The sequence below is a fragment of the Lycium barbarum genome, chromosome 4, assembly GCF_019175385.1.
Source record: "Lycium barbarum isolate Lr01 chromosome 4, ASM1917538v2, whole genome shotgun sequence".
Taxonomy (NCBI): domain Eukaryota; kingdom Viridiplantae; phylum Streptophyta; class Magnoliopsida; order Solanales; family Solanaceae; genus Lycium; species Lycium barbarum.
In genome coordinates, this window is record NC_083340.1 from 32,182,244 (window position 1) to 32,203,694 (window position 21,451).

At 34.7% G+C, this 21,451-nt stretch overlaps 1 protein-coding gene across 1 annotated transcript; it reads left to right on the plus strand.

Moving 5' to 3' along the window:
* Positions 1 to 7,546: 7,546 nt before the first annotated feature.
* Positions 7,547 to 8,606, plus strand: LOC132635813 (dehydration-responsive element-binding protein 3-like). The gene has a single exon (XM_060352348.1). It carries the CDS (start codon positions 7,673 to 7,675, stop codon positions 8,354 to 8,356), a length of 684 nt encoding a protein of 227 aa, XP_060208331.1. The 5' UTR covers positions 7,547 to 7,672; the 3' UTR covers positions 8,357 to 8,606.
* Positions 8,607 to 21,451: the final 12,845 nt, after the last annotated feature.

Genomic DNA, 21,451 nt, shown 5'->3' on the forward strand with positions numbered 1-21,451 from the left:
TGCTAGTTATCCCAGAATGGAAAACAAAAGCATATCCTGTTGGGAAGAAACAAGAAATAACCAAATTGCACGACAAGGTAACAGCAAAAGAAATACCCAAGTCAAAACTTCCCACATTATTTGAACCAAGAGAAGACAATAAACACTAGCACAAATGGAAATCCAGGCAGCAGCTATACCAACAATAAAATAGCAAAGCAAGCAACAATAAATCGAATGGAAGAGACACCAAATTTACGTGGTAAAACCCCTTCAAGGTGAAGAGGAAACATCCACGGGACCTCCGGCCCACAAAAGCTCCACTATAAACAACAAGAGTTACAACAATGTTCTCCAAATGGCTACAACAACAAAGCCTAGCACGGAGCAACAATACATAAAAGATAGCACCAAAACTAGCAAAGAAAAGAGAGAAATCACCCCCAAAAATGAGCTGCTGTTCGTACTCGAAAACTGGAGATACATACCGCAAAATCCGATCTGCACCGTTGCAATCTAAGAACCAGATGTTGAGAACCCCTAGTTCAAATTTCAGCACGATCCAACGGTCAACGAATCAGAAACGCAATTTAAAGCGGACTGCTGTAGCAGAAAATTTCTGGACGAAAATCTGCTTTCTCTCTCACGTTTTTCTCTCTATATGGCTGCTATGAATTCACTCTTGTGTTCAGAAAATAAGACCTAAATTCATCCTATATATAGAGGAAATTTTGGGCAAAATTGGCCTGGTCCAAATTGGATTGAGTTTTATTAATCCAATTCCACACAGGAAGGGAAAACCCAAAAACCTAATTAGATTGAGTTTTATTAATCCAATTCTACATAGGAAGGGAAAACCCAAAAACCTAACAATTCTCCCCCTCCCGACTATGTGGAGGAAACTTCCATCCCGGCGATCAAGCAACACTCTAAATCTAGACTTGCAGCTAAGCCTAGGACAACCTGAATAGAGGACATCTTCACAAATGGAGAAAAGATTTCATCAAAATCAACTCTCTTCTTCTGATTAAAGCCCTTGACAAACAATCTAGCTTTGGATCGTGGAACTCGGTTACCATCTTCATGTTTCACCCTAAAAACCCACCTGTTTTTCAAAGCTTTTCTGTCTCTAGGAAGCTTAACCAGATCAAATATATGATTATCATGTAAGGATTTAATCTCATCTTGCATAGCATCAAACCACCTTTCTTTTTCTTCACTATCCATGGTCTCATCAAAACTTTCAGGTTCTCCCCATCAGTCGAGAGTACAAACTCATTGGGAGAATAACGAGATGAAGGTACTTTCTCTCTAATAGATCTTCTGAGAGAACTCTCTAGAACATCAATAACAACTAGTTGCTGGCTAACCACATCATCTTCCACTGGAGCATCAACAACATCATGCTGGTCATTCTGAACATGATCACTATCTTCATTATCAACTTGATCTTCATTATTTTGAAGATTTTCTTCAGGTGCAATAGTCACAGGAACTGGATTAACATCAACTAAGCTTTCATTGCTCAGAGAATCAGCCTTCTCAGCTTTGTCAAAATCTTCAATTGTCTGATCTTCAAAGAACATAACATCACGGCTTCTAACAAGTTTCTTCTCAACTGGATCATAGAAATGATAGACAAATTCATCTTGACCATAACCAATGAAGATGCACTGCCTAGTTTTAACTTCCAGCTTTGACCTCTCATCCTTAGGAACATGCACAAAAGCCTTACACCCGAAGACTCTCAGATGAGCATAAGAGACATCCTTACTAAACCAAACTCTGTCAGGGACATCACCATCCAAAGCAACAGTAGGAGATAAATTGATAACATAAGCAGCAGTATTAAGTGCTTCTGCCCAAAATGAATCTGGCAGCTTAGCATCTGAAAGCAAACATCTAACCCTCTCAACTAGAGTTCTGTTCATCCTCTCTGCTAAACCATTTAACTGAGGAGTATTTGGAGGAGTTTTCTGATGCCGAATACCCTGCTGTCTACAATAATTATCAAAGGGACCAATGTATTCACCACCATTATCTGAGCGGATGCATTTTAGTTTCTTCCCTATCTGTCTCTCAACCAAGGCCTGAAAAGTCTTGAACACATCAAGTACTTGATCCTTGGACTTCAAAGGAAATACCCAGAGTTTGCGAGAATGATCATCAATAAAAGTCACAAAGTAAAGTGCACCACCACGAGAGCTTACTTTAAAAGGACCACACAAATGAGAATGTACCAACTCCAGAAAATCAAGCTTTCTTGAAGGTGAATGACTCTAAAAAGAAACTCTTTTTTGTTTCCCGGCTAAGTAATGAACACATCTCTTTAACTTTGCTTGTTTCACTCCAGAAAGCAAATTCTTCTTAGCCAAGTTATCAATCCCCTTCTCGATCATATGACTCAACCTTCTATGCCATAATTCTAATGAAGTATCATTCTCCACTAAATTTACTGAGTCACCACAAATGGAGCCCTGAAATAAGTACAAGTCAGACATCTTGTAACCTCAAGCCACAACCATTGAACCTTTAAGAAGCTTCCACTGGCCACCACCAATGGTTTGATCATAACCATCATCATCAAGCTTTTTTACAGAAATTAAATTCAGACGAACATCTGGAGCATGCTTGACATTGTTAAGAACCAACGTCGAACCGTTCTTACTTTTCAAGCAGACTGTGCCAATACCAAGTACCTCAACCTCACTATCATTGCCCATTCGTAAATTTTCAAAATTACCCGCAGTATAAGAAGAAAATAATTCCTTCTTTGGCGTGACATGAGAAGTGGCACCTGAATCCACAAACCAGGTAGACTCATCACAAACAAGATTGATATCATTTTTACCACAAGCAACAAGAAGATCATTTTCAGCAACAGCAGCAACACGATTTTCATTATCGCCTTCTTTCTTTTGCCTTTTCTGGTCTCTCTTAATCTTGTAGCAATGTTTCTTGATGTGCCATTTCAAGTGACAATAGTCACATGTAAGATTTTTGTACCTGGAGGATCTTGACTTGCTTCTACTTTTACCTCTGTCATTCTGACCTCTGAAGTTACTTCTCCCCCTGTCTTCAGTAACCAAAACATCGGAGTGTAAAGTTGAAGAAGACGAAGCTTGAGATATTTTTCTCATCTCTTCATTTAAAACACCACTCTTAGCATATTCCATAGTTACACTATCACAGGGGGCATAATTAGTCAAAGAAACTCGAAGAGTTTCCTAAGAGTCTGGCAGAGTATTAAGAAGCTAAAGTCCCTGTATTTCTTCATCAAACTTGACACCCATTCCAGACAGCTGATTAAGGACACCCTGAAAATCATTGATATGATCAGAAATAGGGATGCTCTCTTTGTATCTAATATTCATCAATTGTTTTAGTAGGAACAACTTATTATTGCTAGTTTTCGAAGCATAAAGTGTCTCGAGCTTTTCCCACAAGCTTTTAGCATTTGTCTCATTCACAATATGATTTTGAACATTATCTTCAACCCATTGCCTGATATAGCCACAAACCTGTAAGTGCTCAAATTCCCAATCCTCATCTTCAATAGACTCGGGTTTCTTAGAAGCAAACACAGGTAAATGCAATTTCTTGACAAATAGAAGATCTTTCATCTTGCTTTTCCAAATATGGTAATTACTGTCATTTAAACAATCCATCTTGCTCATATTTGCCTCCATCATTCAAATAGACAATTGACACAACCAAATACAACCACAAGCTCTGATAACACTTTGTTGGGAAGAACAAGCAATAACCAAATTGCACGACGAGATAATAGCGGAAGAAATACCCAAGTCGAAACTTCCCACACTATTTGAACCAAGAGAAGACAATAAACAGTAGCACAAATGGAAATCCAGGCAGCAGCTATACCAACAATAAAATAGCAAAGCAAGCAAAAATAAATCGAATGGAAGAGACACCAAATTTACGTGGTAAAACCCCTTCAAGGTGAAGAGGAAACATCCACGGGACCTCCGGCCCACAAAAGCTCCACTATAAACAACAAGAGTTACAAAAATGTTCTCCAAATGGCTACAACAACAAATCCAAGCACGGATCAACAATACATAAAAGATAGCACCAAAACTAGCGAAGAAAAGAGAGAAATCACCCCCAAAAATGAGCTACTGTTCGTACTCGAAAACTGGAGATACATACCTCAAAATACGATCTCCACCGTTGAAATCGAAGAACCAGATGTTGAGAACGCCTAGTTAAAATCGCAGCACTATCCAACGGTTAACGAATCGGGAAACGCAATTTAAAGCGAACTGCTGTAGCAGAAAATTTCTGGACGAAAATCTGTTTTCTCTCTCACTTTTCTCTCTCTATATAGCTGCTATGAATTCACTCTTGTGTTTAGAAAATAAGACCTAAATTGATCCTATATATAGAGGAAATTTTGGGCAAAATTGGTCTGGTCCAAATTGGATTGGGTTTTATTAATCTAATTCCACACAGGAAGGGAAAACCCAAAAATCTAATTGGATTAGGTTTTATTAATCCAATTCCACATAGGAAGGGAAAACCCAAAAACCTAACATATCCACAATTATGTGCTATGTCAAAATCAGAAAGAGCTAAAAGGTATGATATCAATAACCTCATCTCTCTTGCGATGCTATCCCCAAATAGAAAAAGAAAAGGAGATTAATTTTCTCAAAAAAAATATAACGTGACCATGTTCCTGGTATACTTGAGATAATTAGTGAATGAAACCTAGTAATAATAGGATACTATTCCTAACAATAATAATATTCCTAACGTAGGTTGAGTAAGTTTTGTAATTAGGTTTAAGAAGTATGTTCACTACGAAATAGGATTAGAGCTTACGTTAGGAATATTATTATTGTTATTAATGGCATAAAAATCCTTCAAAATTTGAAAGATATTTTAATCAACCAACATTTATATTCATGCTTTTAAAATAGTATAGATTATTCAATAATTATTTGTAGAGTTATTATTAACATTAAATATATTTATCAACACTTGTGCTTATCAAGTATTCACCTTGAACTAACTCCAACGGAGGAGGAGATCACCTCCGGTAACTTTTGGTCTAGTAAAGCTCGACACTAAACTTGATCCGCGTGTCATTATGAAGGTCTAAATTCATTTTGCAGTGCTGCTTCCTTCGTTTCAATTTATGTGATATATTCTTATTTCAAGAGCCAAATGAGTTTTTCATCAACCACAATTTTTTTTAGTATGTGTTTTAAATATATATCAATTATCATGACTTATAATACTTTTTTTTCTAAGGAGTATATGAAGTTTCTTTCAAAAAATTTAAAGATTTCATGTCAAATTTTATCATCAAAATTTAAAAGTTTTGACTCTTGAATTTCAAACCACGCCACATAAATTGGGACGTACAGAGTATTAGTCTTCAATAATTTTTTAAAAAAAATTTATAGCGTGAGAAAAAAATCCCCAATTCTTCCTCATAATCGTTCTCTACTCTTCAAGCTAGGTTCTTCTTTCTATTATTGTTGTCTGCGCCTCAACTTCTTCCTCATATTTCTTTGTTTTTCCCCTAACAATTCCTCTTGAAAAAAAAAAAAAAAAAGTGAAAGCTTTGAAAATCAGCACAATTACCAGAGATCTAAATATTTGCACTAAAATGATTGTCCAGACGCACCTCCCAGCAATCTTAAAAGAACTCCCTTAAAGCTTTTTTCAAATGTGAATTGAATAAACCTAGCTCCCAAAAATCAAAGCTCCTATCTCATGGAATAAATACTGTGAAGAAGTCAGCGCCTGGATGTGAAGAATTCCGGTCACTCTAATTTTGATTGATCTCTAATGTCCAAGCACATCCCAAAATAAAACTGGAACTAGAAATTGATAATTGGTATATATTCATTGATTTTCTTAATACAAGTACAAAATTTGGACAAAAATTATTGTATTCGATTGAACTCGTAATCAAAGCTCCATCTCCGCTGCAGCCCCCAAACGGGCTCCAACTTTTTGGACAAGCAAACACGCCTTTATTCCTTCTGAAATAGGGCATTCATCGTAAACCATTTCCTTTTCATGTTAGTCTTTATGCCTGGAGATCTCTTACTCCCCTAGTCTTAAAGTTTGGCGTTCTTACTAAAAATATTTGTATTAAATCATAAATAACGGTAAAATAGTAAAACATCCCTCCTAATTAATAGTATTTTTTTAAGGAGCATGTAAGTGAAAAACAATACAAACATTTTGAGACGAAGGGAATAGTCTTTTAGCATTAGACTTCTTCCACTTCAAAGCGAAATATCCCGGTCTTCCTCCCATTGCAAAGGCATAGACAACGAAGCATAAGAACGCAGAAAAGGAAAAAAAACTAATATTCGTTGGTCTCAAATAATGTGAAAGTGGTTGATTAGATATGAATTTCAAGAAAGTAATCAGAACTTTTAATATTTAAACTAAAGCGAATATCAAAATTTAAAACTTTTTAAGACTAAAAAGGAAAGTATGGACAGATTGAACGTAAGAGTAAAGGAATATGAGATGTATTCAATCCAGTAAAGCTACTTTCAGTAGTATCCTATCTTGAGATCGATCGACTTTATTTTTTCACCTACAATCAGGAATAGTTTGTCTGTTAAAAATACAGTCTGTTAATTATATGAAAAGCATTGATCAACTTGCAGTCTTTTCCCATTACAATGGCGACAAGAACTGCTCTGCATTGAAAATAAAATAATCCAATCCACTATATTCTATTTAATTCTGAGCTGAACGGAATACTTGTTTTGAAACACAAAAAGTACAAGAACTGCGGTTGTAGTTATTTGTAGTGTAACTAACCACAATAAAGCATAAAATCGAGAAAACGTATGAACACCCTTCACAACCATGAAATTAGACTTCTGTTTTTAGTGAAGAACATTACCTTGGAATTATTATTGGTAAAGAAAACGAAACAACAATTTTAGTAACGAAGACATTACCTTGGCATATGCTTTTCCTGGAGCAGTTTAGTCTTCCGGAAATTTATATGTCACTAGAAAATATAAAGAATTTCTACTTCCTCTGATTTAATTTGTTTGGCTGAAGGTCAAATTACCTAATGTTCGGTGTGAATTCGGACAAAATCTTCACTTTTTTTTAAACATATTTAAAAACTACATAAAAATACTATAAATCACATTAGTCAACAGTACAAAATATTTAGAAAGTATTTGAAAAAATTACGGTAAAAGAAAATAAGTGTACGTGCATTAATCAGACATGACTGTTACGGGCACATGTGAAAATGGACAAAGGTGGTGGGTGGTGGATGATAAAGGGGAGAAATGAATAGTGAAACATAGGTGAAATGAAAAGGCCAGAAAAGATATTCCTACTTTCACAAACAACAAGTAGTATAAGAGTAATATATTCAATTAAATATAATGCATGGTTGGTTGCTTGGTACTGGTGAAGGGGACCCTGTTGTACCATAGGGGTTTATAAGGGTATGACCCATTTCTTCCATGGGTCCCCTCCCCCTACACCCCTCCCTTAACCCCCACCCCACCCCCTCTCTTTCCTTCTCTTATAAGTGTTGTGGTGTGACTATATTATTTGGGAGAAGAAAAGTTATATTCTTGGATGCATCCTTTTGTTTTCAACTTTCTTGCTTCTTCTTAATTTTCTTACCCCTTTAATTCTTCTTCTGTAAATATATGTACATTTAAAGATGAATTCAGCAGCAGCACAAGATAATAAAGACTTGGAAAATACCAATAAGAAGATAAAGAGAAATCGAGACAGCAGCAAGCACCCGGTTTTTCGAGGAGTTCGAATGAGGAGTTGGGGAAAATGGGTGTCCGAAATCCGTGAGCCACGTAAGAAATCCCGTATTTGGCTCGGGACCTTCCCGAATCCAGAAATGGCAGCTCGAGCTCATGACGTGGCAGCTTTAAGCATAAAAGGTAATTCAGCTATTCTCAACTTCCCTGAACTAGCTGGTTCACTTCCTAGACCAGTCACACTCAGCCCGCGTGACATTCAAGCAGCAGCAGCTAAAGCAGCAGCAATGGACAAGTTCGATATAAATAATAACAATAATATCACTGCGACTTCTTCTTCTTCTGATTCACCAAATAATCCCACAATTACTACTTCAACTTCGTCATCCTCAAATATGTCAACTTCTTCATCTTTATCATCATTGGTATCGGCGATTGACTTAGCGACTTCAGAGGAATTGACACAAATAATTGAGCTGCCAAGACTAGGGACGACTTTTTTTGACAATGAATTCAACAATGATTTTGTTTTTGCTGACTGTTATTCAGCTGTGGAAACAGGATGGTTATATCCTGAAGATGGAGGAATGATTTCAAGCTGTTTTGAACCTTCTTTGTTGTGGAATTACTGATAATTAAGTGACGTGTGATGGAACCTTTCAAATTTGTGTGGACTGGGGATTTTTTTTTTTTTTTTTACTTTTTTTTTTTAGTGTTTGTATAAAAGAAAGTTTTAGCCTTTTCTTCAATTTTTCTGTAGAGGGGCTAAAAAGACTTTTCATTCCCCATTTCTCCTTTGTGTAGCTTTCTTCTTCAATAAATCTAACTGTACAGTGTTAGGAAGGGAAGAATTAAAAGGGTCATAAATGCATGCCTTGTCAATGTTGGTCTACTGACCTATCAGATCTCCCCCTTTCATTTCTGGGTTTCTTCTGTTTTAAATGAGTGATGTTAACTGTTAAGCTAATGCTAACTCCCATCTATAAACTAGAACAGATTAGAAGTTCAAAGATCTGTTCTTGACTAGGTATACATCTGGATTTAATTAGCAGTGTAATTTTTATTTTTATTTTTATTTTTTAACTATTGATGAATTTTAGCGTATAATAGCAGGTTGCTGACTTGCTGTATTATCATTACTATTCTATCGTTATCTAATTCTTCAATTTTGCTGCTACTGTTATTTCTTTTACTTTGAAAATCTTTACTACTATTTTTATTGTCATTACTTTTCTTCATTATTTTCATCATATCTCTTTTACTCTTATATTTCTCAAATCTATTTTGAAAATCATTTTATTGAACTAAGGGTCTTTCGGAAACAATCTCCCTACCCGCAAGAGATAGGGGTAAGATCTGCATATGCCCCACACTCCTTAGACCTCACTTGTATGATCACGATGGGTATGTTATTGTTGTTAGTTGTCATATTTACTAAATTACAAATTCATGAATTATGAAGAAATTTACCTATGATTACCTCATACTAAGTGACATGAATTGTGTAATCATTCTTTTTACTGTCAGTATGTAATAGCTAAACTCTATAAATACTTTGTTCGAATATATGAGACATAAATTTTTTCCTTAATTTTCGTTCTGAGTTGCGTGCGTCCTAAAAGATATTGCACTATTCATCAGACAATTCAGATACTGAAACTGCTCACTAATTTCTTCCACATGTTGTGCAACAAACAATTCTTCTACATTATTGTGATAATGATCATTAGCACTGACAATTTTCGTTTCAGTTTTGTCCCTAGAAAACTCAAATAGTAGATAATTAAAGGGAAAAAAGACCTTGACCATTTTTATTTTTCAGGTGAATTTTCTTTCTGTAAATTGTAATGAATTCTCATAACTAAAAAAATTTAAAGCTAGGTACTAGCCATCAAAGTAGATTTTTTTGTTTTTTAAGTTAAGTTACCTTCCTGGTGGGGGGTTAGCCAGACCCCTACCATGTATATTTATCAGAGTCAAATACACAAAAGAGGTATTTGAAGCCTAACCCCTTAGCAAAAATAGAAGATTGTCGACAAACCCACATCTTTACAAAGTTAAACCTACTTCTAAACAACCTAAAGACCGAAAGAGAAGGCAGTAAGAAATAAATGAGAGGATTCTCTCTTTATTCATATACAACTTACAAAAACTTAGCACCTAGATGTAAAGACTATGCAACATCCCCATAGACTATTTAATGATGTCTTTTGGTCCTAATTCGAAAATTAGGAATCCTCCAAGTATCCATATTCATGCATCCTTTGACCTTGTTTGGGAGTAGAGAGAGACCATCAAATATTTGATGCAGAAATTAATGAGCTGAAAACCCTATTTAGGTTACCCTTAATTTGCAGTGTCGACTGTGAAAGGAAAGAAGAAGGCTTTGCTTTCTTGGATCATGTGGCAGTGGGAGAAAGTGATAAATAGCTGTGTTTTGATATAAACATGTGATGCTGACAAATAAATGCTCTTTTATATCTTAAAAACTGTTACTCCTACGCTATATGATTTATTTCTAAATATAGTAACAGTATCCATCTCGAATTCATCCCATTCCTTGCTATTTATGCAGGGGCGGATCCACCCTTTGGGGTGGAGTGGCATGGCATCCCCTCGATTAATAATTTTTTTATATACTTATGTTGTAATTTGCTTAAATTAGGTTAAATATTTAATCCTATCACCCCCAATCGTAAATTAGACAAAGGTGCCGCGGCTGGTAGACACAAGTTTGAATATATCTTTAACATTTTCCGATTCCCGTTTTTCTTTGCGCTTTTTACTTCCTTTGTACCAGTAATTTCCTTTTCGGCCCTCCTAATTTTCTATTTATCTTTTATTATTTATATTGTCTTTCCTCTTTTCTATTATTTTATCTGTGATCTTTAGCGAGAACACACAAATAGAAACTTCAAAATTCCTTAAATTAAGCATTTCTCTTAATCTCAAATCTGTGAGTATTTAAATCGAAAAACTTGGGTTTCAATGAGAATTTTGGATTGAGATCAAAATTCATTTTTTTAATAATTTCTTTTGTTTATTACTCTCTCCGTCCATGTTTACTTGTCTATATTTGACTTGGGACACTCTTAATAAGCAATAAATAAAATGAGAAATGAATTGGAGTACTTACTAATAAGGGTAAAATAGGTATAAAATGGTAAATTATGTCTTGGTTTTTCAAACTATATAACTTACAAGTAAAAGTGGACATATAATTTTATTATAATGGACAAAGAAAAATGGACGGAGTGAGTGTATTATAAAAATTTATGCTATTCTATAATTGTTAAATTCAATTTAAATTACTCTACTAATTGTGATGGAAACATCGTAAGCACTGCTTAGAAAAAACATGAAATTTATGATTTATTGTTGAGAACTTGTAGTTTATCTAATTCTACATTTACTTATGGGGTGTATTTACGTATTGAAGAGTTTTTCTATTATTTTTATTATTTTGATTGGTGTAATTCCCTTATTGAAGATGTTATTTTACTTGTGCAAATTCATTTTTTAATATACATAAGAGATGCAAGTTTCTCGATGAAAATGTTGATTTTACCTCTGTTGTTAATGAGTGTTAATGAGTGTGATTCCTTATTTAAGATGCTAATTATGTTCGTTTCTTGATTTTTAAGATGTAATTTTCATATTTGCAAATAAAAAAAACCCTATTAAGTTGACCCGAATAAACTAAAAAGAGATGGAACCGATCCAAATACACGTTCCTAACAAGATGTATATTGAAAAAAATTGTGACACCCGCCACCTTTAAATCCTAGATCCGCCTCTGTATTTATGTTAAGCGGGAAATAAACAAATATAAAAGGAAAACAAACAAAAGGTCAGTAGGTGCTTTGTCGACATAACAGTTCCAGCTTTATAGAGTCGCTTCTTTTTTGGAATTTTTCTCTTTTAAAGTAATTTAGGAGGTATGAGTATATCAACAGTTTTGACTCTCTCGAGCCTTAGAAGGGAGTCAGACATCATCATAATGGTAGTGCAGATTCTCCCAAAAAAGAAGAAGAAAAAGAATGCATATGGAAACCATGGGAGTAATTTCTTTCTTCAATTTCAAAGTAACAGTATCGACCGATGGAATTGTTTTCTTCGGAAAAAATGTTTATAAAAATGATAAAATAAAGAGTATAGTAATAGAAAAGGAAAATAGTTAGATTATAAATTGTTTTATATTAATGATAAATAAGTTAAAAACATAGTATAAACAAATAAAAATAAAGAAAACAATCATGACATTAAAACCTTGAAACCATCCTAAAAATAAATAAGTGAGAAGTTATGCTTTCCATTTTTAGTAAAGCTTATTGGGAAGAACTTTTTATATTCCCTTCGTATCAATTTATGTGACACTATTTTCTTTCTAGTCTGTCTAAAAATGAATGACAACTTTTAATATTTAGTAATAATTCAACTTTAAATTTACCTTTTTACTCTCAATGAAATGAATTCTTGCCACACAAATTTCTATGATTTGTTTTAGACCACAAGTTTCGTAAATCTTCTTTTATTCCTTAAAATTTGTAACCAGTCAAACATTCTTGCATAAAGAACAAAAGAAATTTGTGGAAAAAAAAATGTCGCTGCTATAGTGCTATTATCCTTTTCAATATGGAGACTTTCAAAGGCATGAATGACAATGTAAGCAGCACATCTAGTTTCCTTCTACAAAGATTTTAGTCTTATTTCATACGCTACAACAAGGGATTATTAAAAGAATGTCGTGCTTTCATCTATTAGAGAAGTATGCCCCTAGGGAAGGGAGATCTGATCTTTTCAAACGAAAGCCTTAAGAGTTGAAGGGACTCTCCTAAACTTTTATTATAAGTGTGAATGACATCCTTAATTTCAGTAAAGTTTACCTTAAACACCACAAGAAATATGGTTTTTAGTGGCGACTACAGCGACTGAAGAGTCGCTTGAACAACCTCTGTTGCTGAAAGTTATCTGTGGCGACAAAAGCTTGTCGCCACTAAAAACACATATTGTGGCGACTATAATCGCCCCTAAAACTGAAGGATATCGCCACAAAAATATTAATTCCATATGTGATTTTTGAGAAAGTCGCCAGTAGAAAACAACTTTTAGTCGCGATTTTAGTCGCTACTAAACGATATAAGTCTTTAGTTGCGACTATAGTGGCAACTAAAGAATGACCTTTTAGTAGCAAATACAATCGCTGCAAATACTCATTATTTTTGTCGCCACTGAGCCCTTTTTTTGAATAATTCAACAAATGCTGGCATGATTGATTTCAAATGGTGACCTGCTTTTCTGAAATGAATATACACGTATTTCTATCAATTCCCATCTAATACTAAAAGCACATAATTCAACAAACACAAGCATTTCTCAAGTAGAATATTATACATAAACACTTTCATTACAAAATAGCCAATTAACTGTATACTACCCAATAGTACCTTATCATCATTGCCATTGTATGCATTTACATATCATTGCCATTGTATGTATTTACATATGACCAAAAAAAAAAAAAAACATGAAGTGTATTCACTCTTCAAACTCCTCCTTGTTAGACACCTTTGACCCAAAAACAAAACCTTAGGTGTCTTCAAACTCCTCCATGATCGTCCCCATTTGTGATTGTTTAAGAACCTTGCGCTTGCTATTAAGAGAAACAAGAAAACACAAGATTAGTGCATCCGACTTCCCAACAACATGCTTTTGTATTCTACATACAAAAACAACCATAGAACTCCTATTTAACTTGAGCATATATCACTACACTATTTTATCAAACAAATATCAAAAAAGTTTTTAGTAATCGTAATACAGGCTAAGTTCGGTATCGATATGTTTTGTGAAGCATTTAATGCCTGATACTATTCTCTTTGTGAAATTTTATAGCTTTGTTTTTAATAATCACATTTTTCTAAGTGTCATATAGTTCATAGCTGCCAAAGTGTAGCATCAATTTTCCTTTGACTTGATCCCACAAAGTCTCGTTTTCTCTATTGGTACCATTATGACTAGAAACGAGCAACAATTTCTTTATTGTTGTTAACTCCCCCTTCCTAAGACCACCTTTTTCACTGCCATCATCTTCAATGTGTACATTTATTATGGTGCTCACCTGTCTTTGCAATCTAACAAAATTGACATAGGAAATATCAATATGGATGTCTCATAGTTTTCTAAGTTAATGCAGATTGTTCTAGTATGGTTTATAGGTGCTTAGGTAAAAGCATCACTTAATATTGACATGAGCAAGTTAAAATCAACTTCAATCTCTGGGATTTTCCATTATATTCATTATCTGGTGTAGGAACAGAAGAGTTACCTAGAAATAATCATATAAAAGCAACTCAAACTATCTCATGGTCTACTAAAGTCTCACCCTTTTTGTGGGAATACGATTGCAAAACGATCGATAAATAGTCTGCATAGTCTTATGGTTGAATTGCAACTTTCTTTTAGCAAACAGTAATATATTATACCGATAAGTTTAATCCTGTTATACCTACATATTGAGGACTAGTTTATTATTTACCATTTAAGAAGTTGATAATCAAGTGGCTTACTATTCTCTCTCTGTGTGTCTGAAAGGAAAGAGAGTCCAGGAATGAAAAGGCTGTGCATGAGCATCTTAATCTTACGCAAGAAATTTCAAGTGCTAATTCATATGCCAGAGCACAATGAAATTCTTAATACTAACTACCGAGTTTCTTAGATTCTACCACTGCAACAACTGACTTTTTGTGGGAAGAAAGATTATTGAGTGATTTCAATCGAGAATTTTGAAGAAGAAAGCAGCAAATTCCTTTTCGTCCAAGAGAGAACGAGCAAAGTAAAGAACCCTTTTGTCTTTTAACTTGGCACTTTGTATTTATATTTCACTTAGTGTTATTTACTTTTTTTTATTTAATGAAAGAAATTGATTTATTAGAGGCGACTTAGTCGCCCCAAAATAACTTTAGTAGCGATTATATAGTAGTTGCCGCTAATACTTTGGAGCCAACATTTTAGCAAAAGCGGGAACTGAAAATAAGGTATTTAGCGGCACCTATTAGAGGTGACCAAGGAAAATTGCTATCAAAAAATTACCTTTTGTAGCGACTTTTTGTGTCGCAACAATAAATGTACCAATTGTAGCAATAAATAAAGTCGTCAATAATGTCGCCACAAAAAGATAGATTTTTTGTTGAGCTTACAGTTGTCATTTTTAGATTCTGAATCAAATCTGGCCGTTAATGCTAGAATTGCTTCTGAGTCAGCCTCTTTCTTAACCATCAGGGATTGATAGTCCTCTTCAAGCTTCATCATCCTCATCACTTGAGGATTTTTCCATCGCAGCCAATGTTTTTCTTTCTACTTGGTCTGCTTGCCTAGGAGTGATCCTATTTCTAGGGTCATGGTCCCTAATTCCTTTGTCAGCACATCCTTCTCCACTCAGTCTCTCTTTCTAGGCACTGCCGAATAAAGTGGTCAGGACATACACACTTGTGGAAGATCTCAAGGTTTCCTTTATCATGTGCCTTAGAATTAGAGGAGTTCCCCTTTTGAAACCTCTTTTCCTTATCATTCTTTGAAATCTTCTAGTCTGTAGAGCCATTTCTTTTTCATCGGGATCTTGTTTTTGAGTAGTCTTGAGGATAAGGTTCATCTCCCTTCGTGGTAGAGCTTTCTTTTGGTTTTTTCATCTTATATATACGTTTTTAGGTTTTCATGAGCTTATCCATTGCCATATTCTCCAAGTTCTTTTGTAACACCCCGTATCTTAAAATAAAGGCTAGACTCATATCATTAGAGTTTCAGAGGAAATTTGAAGGTTTGAACGTTTTGCGAAAGTGACTGAGGGGCCTACTTTGGGAAACCATAACACCTTGATTAATTGGGAATTTGGGTAAGTACCCTTAGTAAAAGTTGTAGTACGTAGAAATACCTTTCCAAGCATATAAGGATCAGGCCAATCGGGGTCCGGATCAAGGAGATACGATCATCTCAAAATGGCTAATAGAGGGGTGCTCAGATTCGATAGAATCGGCTAAGTTTTTGATACGTCTTTCTTCTATCCCAATTTCGTGAAATTCTGTTGGGAATTTGAGAAAATGTAAAACATGAAAGTTGTAGCCCTTTGAAATATCTTTCCAACGGTATATTATGGAGCCAAAGCGGAGTTTTGTGCTAGGATATATGCCCATTCTACAGAACGTTGTTAGAATGGCCTAAGGCGCCGCCCCAAGCCAAATTTGCAGGGAGCATAATTTTTATCAGGGCCTATAATATGGGCCTAGTGCCCCGCCTTGGGCGATGCACCAGGTCAAATTATGCTTGAAACGTCCTTTTTCGAATTTTATATGTATCCAACTCCGAAAAACTTTTCCCACTTCTTCCTAAACCGTCTTTTGGAGAGAAAACACTCTAGGGCTTCCACAAAGCATACAAGGTGAGTTCTTACTCAAACCCCATTGATTATTACATCAATCTAACAAAGATTAACGCTAGAATCCTAATTTATTCCATAGATTATCAATTGAATCTTCGTCTTAGACAAAGGAACCCTAGAATTCGAATTCAAGAGGATTGAACTTCAAAAGGTAATACTTCTACTCTATACTCACATATAGTTGTGAATTGATGAGTTCTTGGGAGAATCGTAAATGGGTTTGATAAAGAGTATCATATGAACTATGCTAGGGGTTTGGATTATTGACTTAGGATTGTTGTAGTCATATGGGTGATGAAGAATGATGTTACTTTCATCAAATTGAGATTGTAGAATCACCTAGAAGTAATGGAATGGGAATTGGGTGAAGAAACACCATTAATGAAGATTGTGGAGTTTTATGCCCACCACGTGTTTGATAAAATGCTTAGATGACCAAAGCATGGATATTATTGCTAATATAGAATCCCTTTGACTTGTATTGATATAGATCAAAGTTTAAAGGGTTGACGAACGTTGTATTACGCTCAAAGGCTGGAATTAAGGTATGTGAGGCTAACTATCTACGTTAGGGAATATTCATGATTCTCCCTACGCCTCATTCTTCATACTTGTTAGTAATTTGACTCAGAATATAGTTTAGCCCTAGTTTCATGATATGATATAGACCTGTTATCTTCTAGGGTTGCAGTTACAGAATTCGTTTATGGTTGTCACTTTGAACATCATGAACTCAACACGTAATCTTTATAGACTTATGCATTGTTAGTTATCATGCTATCAGCTATAGCCAGTCTCAGTCTTGTAAATTGTTAATGTTGAACACCTGTATCTGTATTTTTAGGCCCTAGGCCACATTTTATGCATACGTATTGCTTGGGCCTGAGGCCACAGTGTTTGTGCACATTATTTGGGCCCTAGGCCACAGTTATATTTGTAGTTTTACAAGTGATTCTTCATCCAGAACAGGGAGTACTTTAGCTTCTTGCTTTCCTGTTTAGTTCAATTCCAATATTTTATTGTTTTAGTTGCTTTACATACCAGTACAATTCAAATGTGCTGATGTCCCTTTTTATTGCTTGGGGGCCTGCATCTCGCGATGCAGGTAACGACATACAGGTTGATGATCCAGCTACTTAGGAGTGTTCGTATCAGCTACTGTGGTGAGCCCCAGTTTCCTTCGGGGCTATATCAGTCATGCAGTTCTTACAGCTTTCTAGACAGTTACCTTTTTGTATTCATTAGAAGCTTCATAGACACAGTCCAGACAGACAGATATTTGTTATGTTAGCCTTGTAGACAGTTATACTCAGTGGGTCAGTTGTTTTGGTTTAGCCAAGTTTGCTACTTTCAGATATGTTCAGATTGTCTAAGTATTTCCGCATTATGATATTTCAGTCAGACTTTTAGTTAATCAGCATGTGTTAGTTTTACTTTATAAATTAGTTATGTTTTGGTATCACATGTTGATTCAGCCAGCCAGTTGGTTCGCTCGGTCACATACAGTCAGGCACCGGGTGCTGTGTTACGTCCAGGCCCAGGTTCGGGGCGTGACATCTTTCCTTCGCTATTGCATTGACCTTGCTTCTCCACGAATCATGTAAGATATCCAGTAGCTTCTCAATCATTTTACCTAGAGGAATGATTTCTCCAGTAGAGTACTTCAATGTATTAGTAATATTAGTGAATCTATTGAACATCTCTTGATAGTAGGATTCTTCTTTATTCATCTTGAACAACTCATATTGCCTGTTCGGCAAAGCAAATTTTGACTTGCTGACCTGACTTGTTCTTTCATGACTTATCTGCATAGTATCTCATACCTTTTTGGTTGTCTTGCAACTAAATTCTTGGAGAAAAAAAAAATTTCTGCTTGATGCCGGAAATAGACCGATTTTATATCACCCTTCAATTCGAATTAGCAAAAGCAAGTAGAATTCCTCTTTTTTTTTTTAATCCGGTTCCTCCACCAAATGAATCCCAGTTAGATCAGGCGTGCTACACTTTTTAGTTATTGGGAGAACAAGAGATTCTACTGTATTCATTAGGTCTAATTCCACAAATAAGAATTTCTTTGGCCTTGAAATTCCTTTGGACTACTTTGTTATCTCCATTAGTGTACTCTTCTCTTCCTATAGGAATAACATTCTTTCCATTGTGATATGTGGTCGTACGAATTTTTTGACCATCCATGATGATGTCCCATTGCTCAATATCTTCACCAACAATGATGACTTACATTCTAGCCTTCTACCATTCATAATATTTTCCATTGACAGATGATGGCCTTGTGGTTGATTATTAAACTCCAGGCGGTGCAACTATCTCTTATTCTTTCAAGGTATTAGCCTCAACTATCTCTTATTCTTTCAAGGTATTAGCCTCTATGAAAGAACCCGCTATGATACTAATTGTTATTTTATGCTGCCACTTAACTCATTGAAGAACTAGGTTCTCTAGCAGTAAACAAGCATTACAATGCGGAAAATAAATCGCACAAAGATTTTTATGTGGAACGCTCCTTGTTCAAGGGAGACAAAAACCATGACCTATCTCCAATAGAATTCTCAAATCTCCAACTAAAACTCACAAGTAGTTTTAAGATGACAACTCCAATAATCTAAGGAATTAAGTAACCTCTTTGTACCTCCCCCCTCTAAAATTCTCACTAATTGTTGCTAATTTCTTCAAAGACCCTACCAGTCAAAGAAGCCCTTACAACTCAATGCAACATCTATTACAAAAATATAAAAAAGTAAGTAGGTTTATAATTCAGAACAAAGAATCAACTATTACAACTCAAAGAATTGTAAGCATAAATCTTCTTAGGAACATGTTCTTCTTCATTGCCAGTCAATTATTTCTCAATGATACCTTATAAATATATTCTCCATTTGTGTAGTAGTGTCTCTAGTATTCAATAGAATCAATGTGGTGCTATATAAAGGAGTAGGAATGGTCGTGTCCATGTAGAAGTATCAAAACGCAAACCAAACTTGGTTCAAGAATCCAATCCTTGTTGGATTTGGTTTATGCGTTGGCCTTCACACATTACTCCTAACTCTAGAGCTAATATTTTCATGTCTTGAACTTCTGTCTCTTGGATCATTGGTTAAGCCTTAATCTCAATTCCTCAAGGAATTCTTCTTGCGTATGGAACAACTTTCCAGCTTGGATCAAACAGTCTTCAATCTTCAGCAAAGGACCTAGTCTTTTCAGTATTTGTGCAACCTGTTGCCAGCATTACGAGTTTCTTTAGGAGATCTATTAAGGACGTATTTCTTCTGAATGTTTGTCTATCGTGCTTGAACATTATTTGTCAACTATATGTTGTTTGTCAATAATAAAAATATCATCAAAGCTTGAATTCAGATTCAGTTCATCAATGCAGCTTAACATTTGGAAACAACATCATTCTAGTAAAATTGTCAATAACGATCTTGTACCATGGAGACAATAAACATAACAATGAAGTCTAGGTACACACAGTCAATCTAAATTTCTATATTATTCAGGTTCAAAATAACTAGTAGAACACAATTCACCCATTTTCTTTTTTTGATTCAAAATTTTGGTCTTTTATTGATAAGTGGAAAAAGAAGAACAAACGAAAAGAATAGGTTCAAATGCAGAAAGTAAGTAAGATAGTCTAAACTTTGGCCTAGCCGTAATAGAGATATTATTCTCAAAAGCCACTTTACATTTTGGCAGAAGATATTTACAAATATAACTACTAGAAAAAAAATTGTATATCAATCTTGTTCTTCATCTGCATATGCATCTGCAGCTTTTTTATTGCTATATTCTTCTAGTTCTGATTTTGATAACAGGAACCTGAGCCTTCATATACTCTCATCCATTTTGAGATTGTACAATTATTTTTTCAAATAAATGATGCTTAATTAATGATATTTCAAAAGAGAACTTCTCTAGTTTCTTCTATAACACAAATTCTTGTATTATTTCCCAGTCAATATTTCATTGATTGCTGTTGGTAGCGAAATTATCCTTTGTTTTATTTCATAAATCTTGCAGTATTAATCACTACCAAAAAAAGAAAAAAAAGAAAAAACTTACATCCAGAAGAAGCCGACTTCCGGAGGTCTGGTTTTTTTTTTTTTTTTAATAAAGATACCAACCCCCAGAGGTCGATTTATCCAAAAAATGAAATTGAAGAGTATAAATAAAAAAAACAATGTTTTTAAACCAACAAGCACTAATGGTCTAGTGGTAGAAATGTATCCTACCACGGTAAAGACGAGGGTTTGATTCCAAGATGGTATATTATAATTGTACATTTTTAAAAACCGATCTCCTGATGTCTGTGCTTTCCCAAAAAATAAAAAAAATAAAAAAAAAAAGTTACAGACCTCCGGAGGTCGAATTTATTCACCAACAAGGAAATATCAACCTTCGATTTGATATCGACTTTTGATCTATTTTTCCCAAAAATCGACCTCCGGAGGTTGTGTATTAAGGTCGATTTTTACTGTTTTTTAGTAGTGAATTAAGATTTCATTCTAATCTTCCTCAAATTGTAACTTGATCCACCATTAAACTTCTCCATCTCTTACTTCATTGGAGATGAGGATATGTGAGTCATATAATGCACTTTCTATTAAAAGCTCTGATATCATTTTTTTTTATGACCAAATCTATTGGATCTAATTTCAATTCAAGGAACACAAAAATCACCCAAAAGTAGAGAAAACAAAGATGTAAAAAATTAACTAGATGTTTGAGAGTGAATCTGATATCCTTAAGAAAGACAACGAAGAAATTCACCAATAACGAAAAGAACAATGCTCAAATTTTTTTTCCTTATGCATCCTAGTCCCCAATGTGTTTTTTTTTTTTTTTGTTCAAACTCACTCTTGGTTTAGTTTGTCCTACATTCTTCTTTTCTCTGTTTTTTCTCACCACACAAAAATCACCCAAAATAGAGAAAACAAAGATGTAAAAAACTAAGTAAATGTTTGAGTGTGAATCCGATATCCACAATGAAGAAATTCACCAATAACGAAAAGAACAATGCTCAAATATTTTTCCTTTATGCATCCTAGTACCCAATGTTTTTTTTTTTTTTTAACTCACTCTTGGTTTAGTTTGTCCTACACTTTTCTTTTCCCTGCTTTTTCTTAAACACCCCCCCCCCCCACCACACACACAAAAAAAAAAAAAAACAACAACAACTACCCCCACCGCCCTCAAGTTTAGAGAAGCTCTCTTGTTGGAGTATGTGAATTCAATCATTGAAAATAATAATATTTAGTTTATGAGTTTATATTTTACT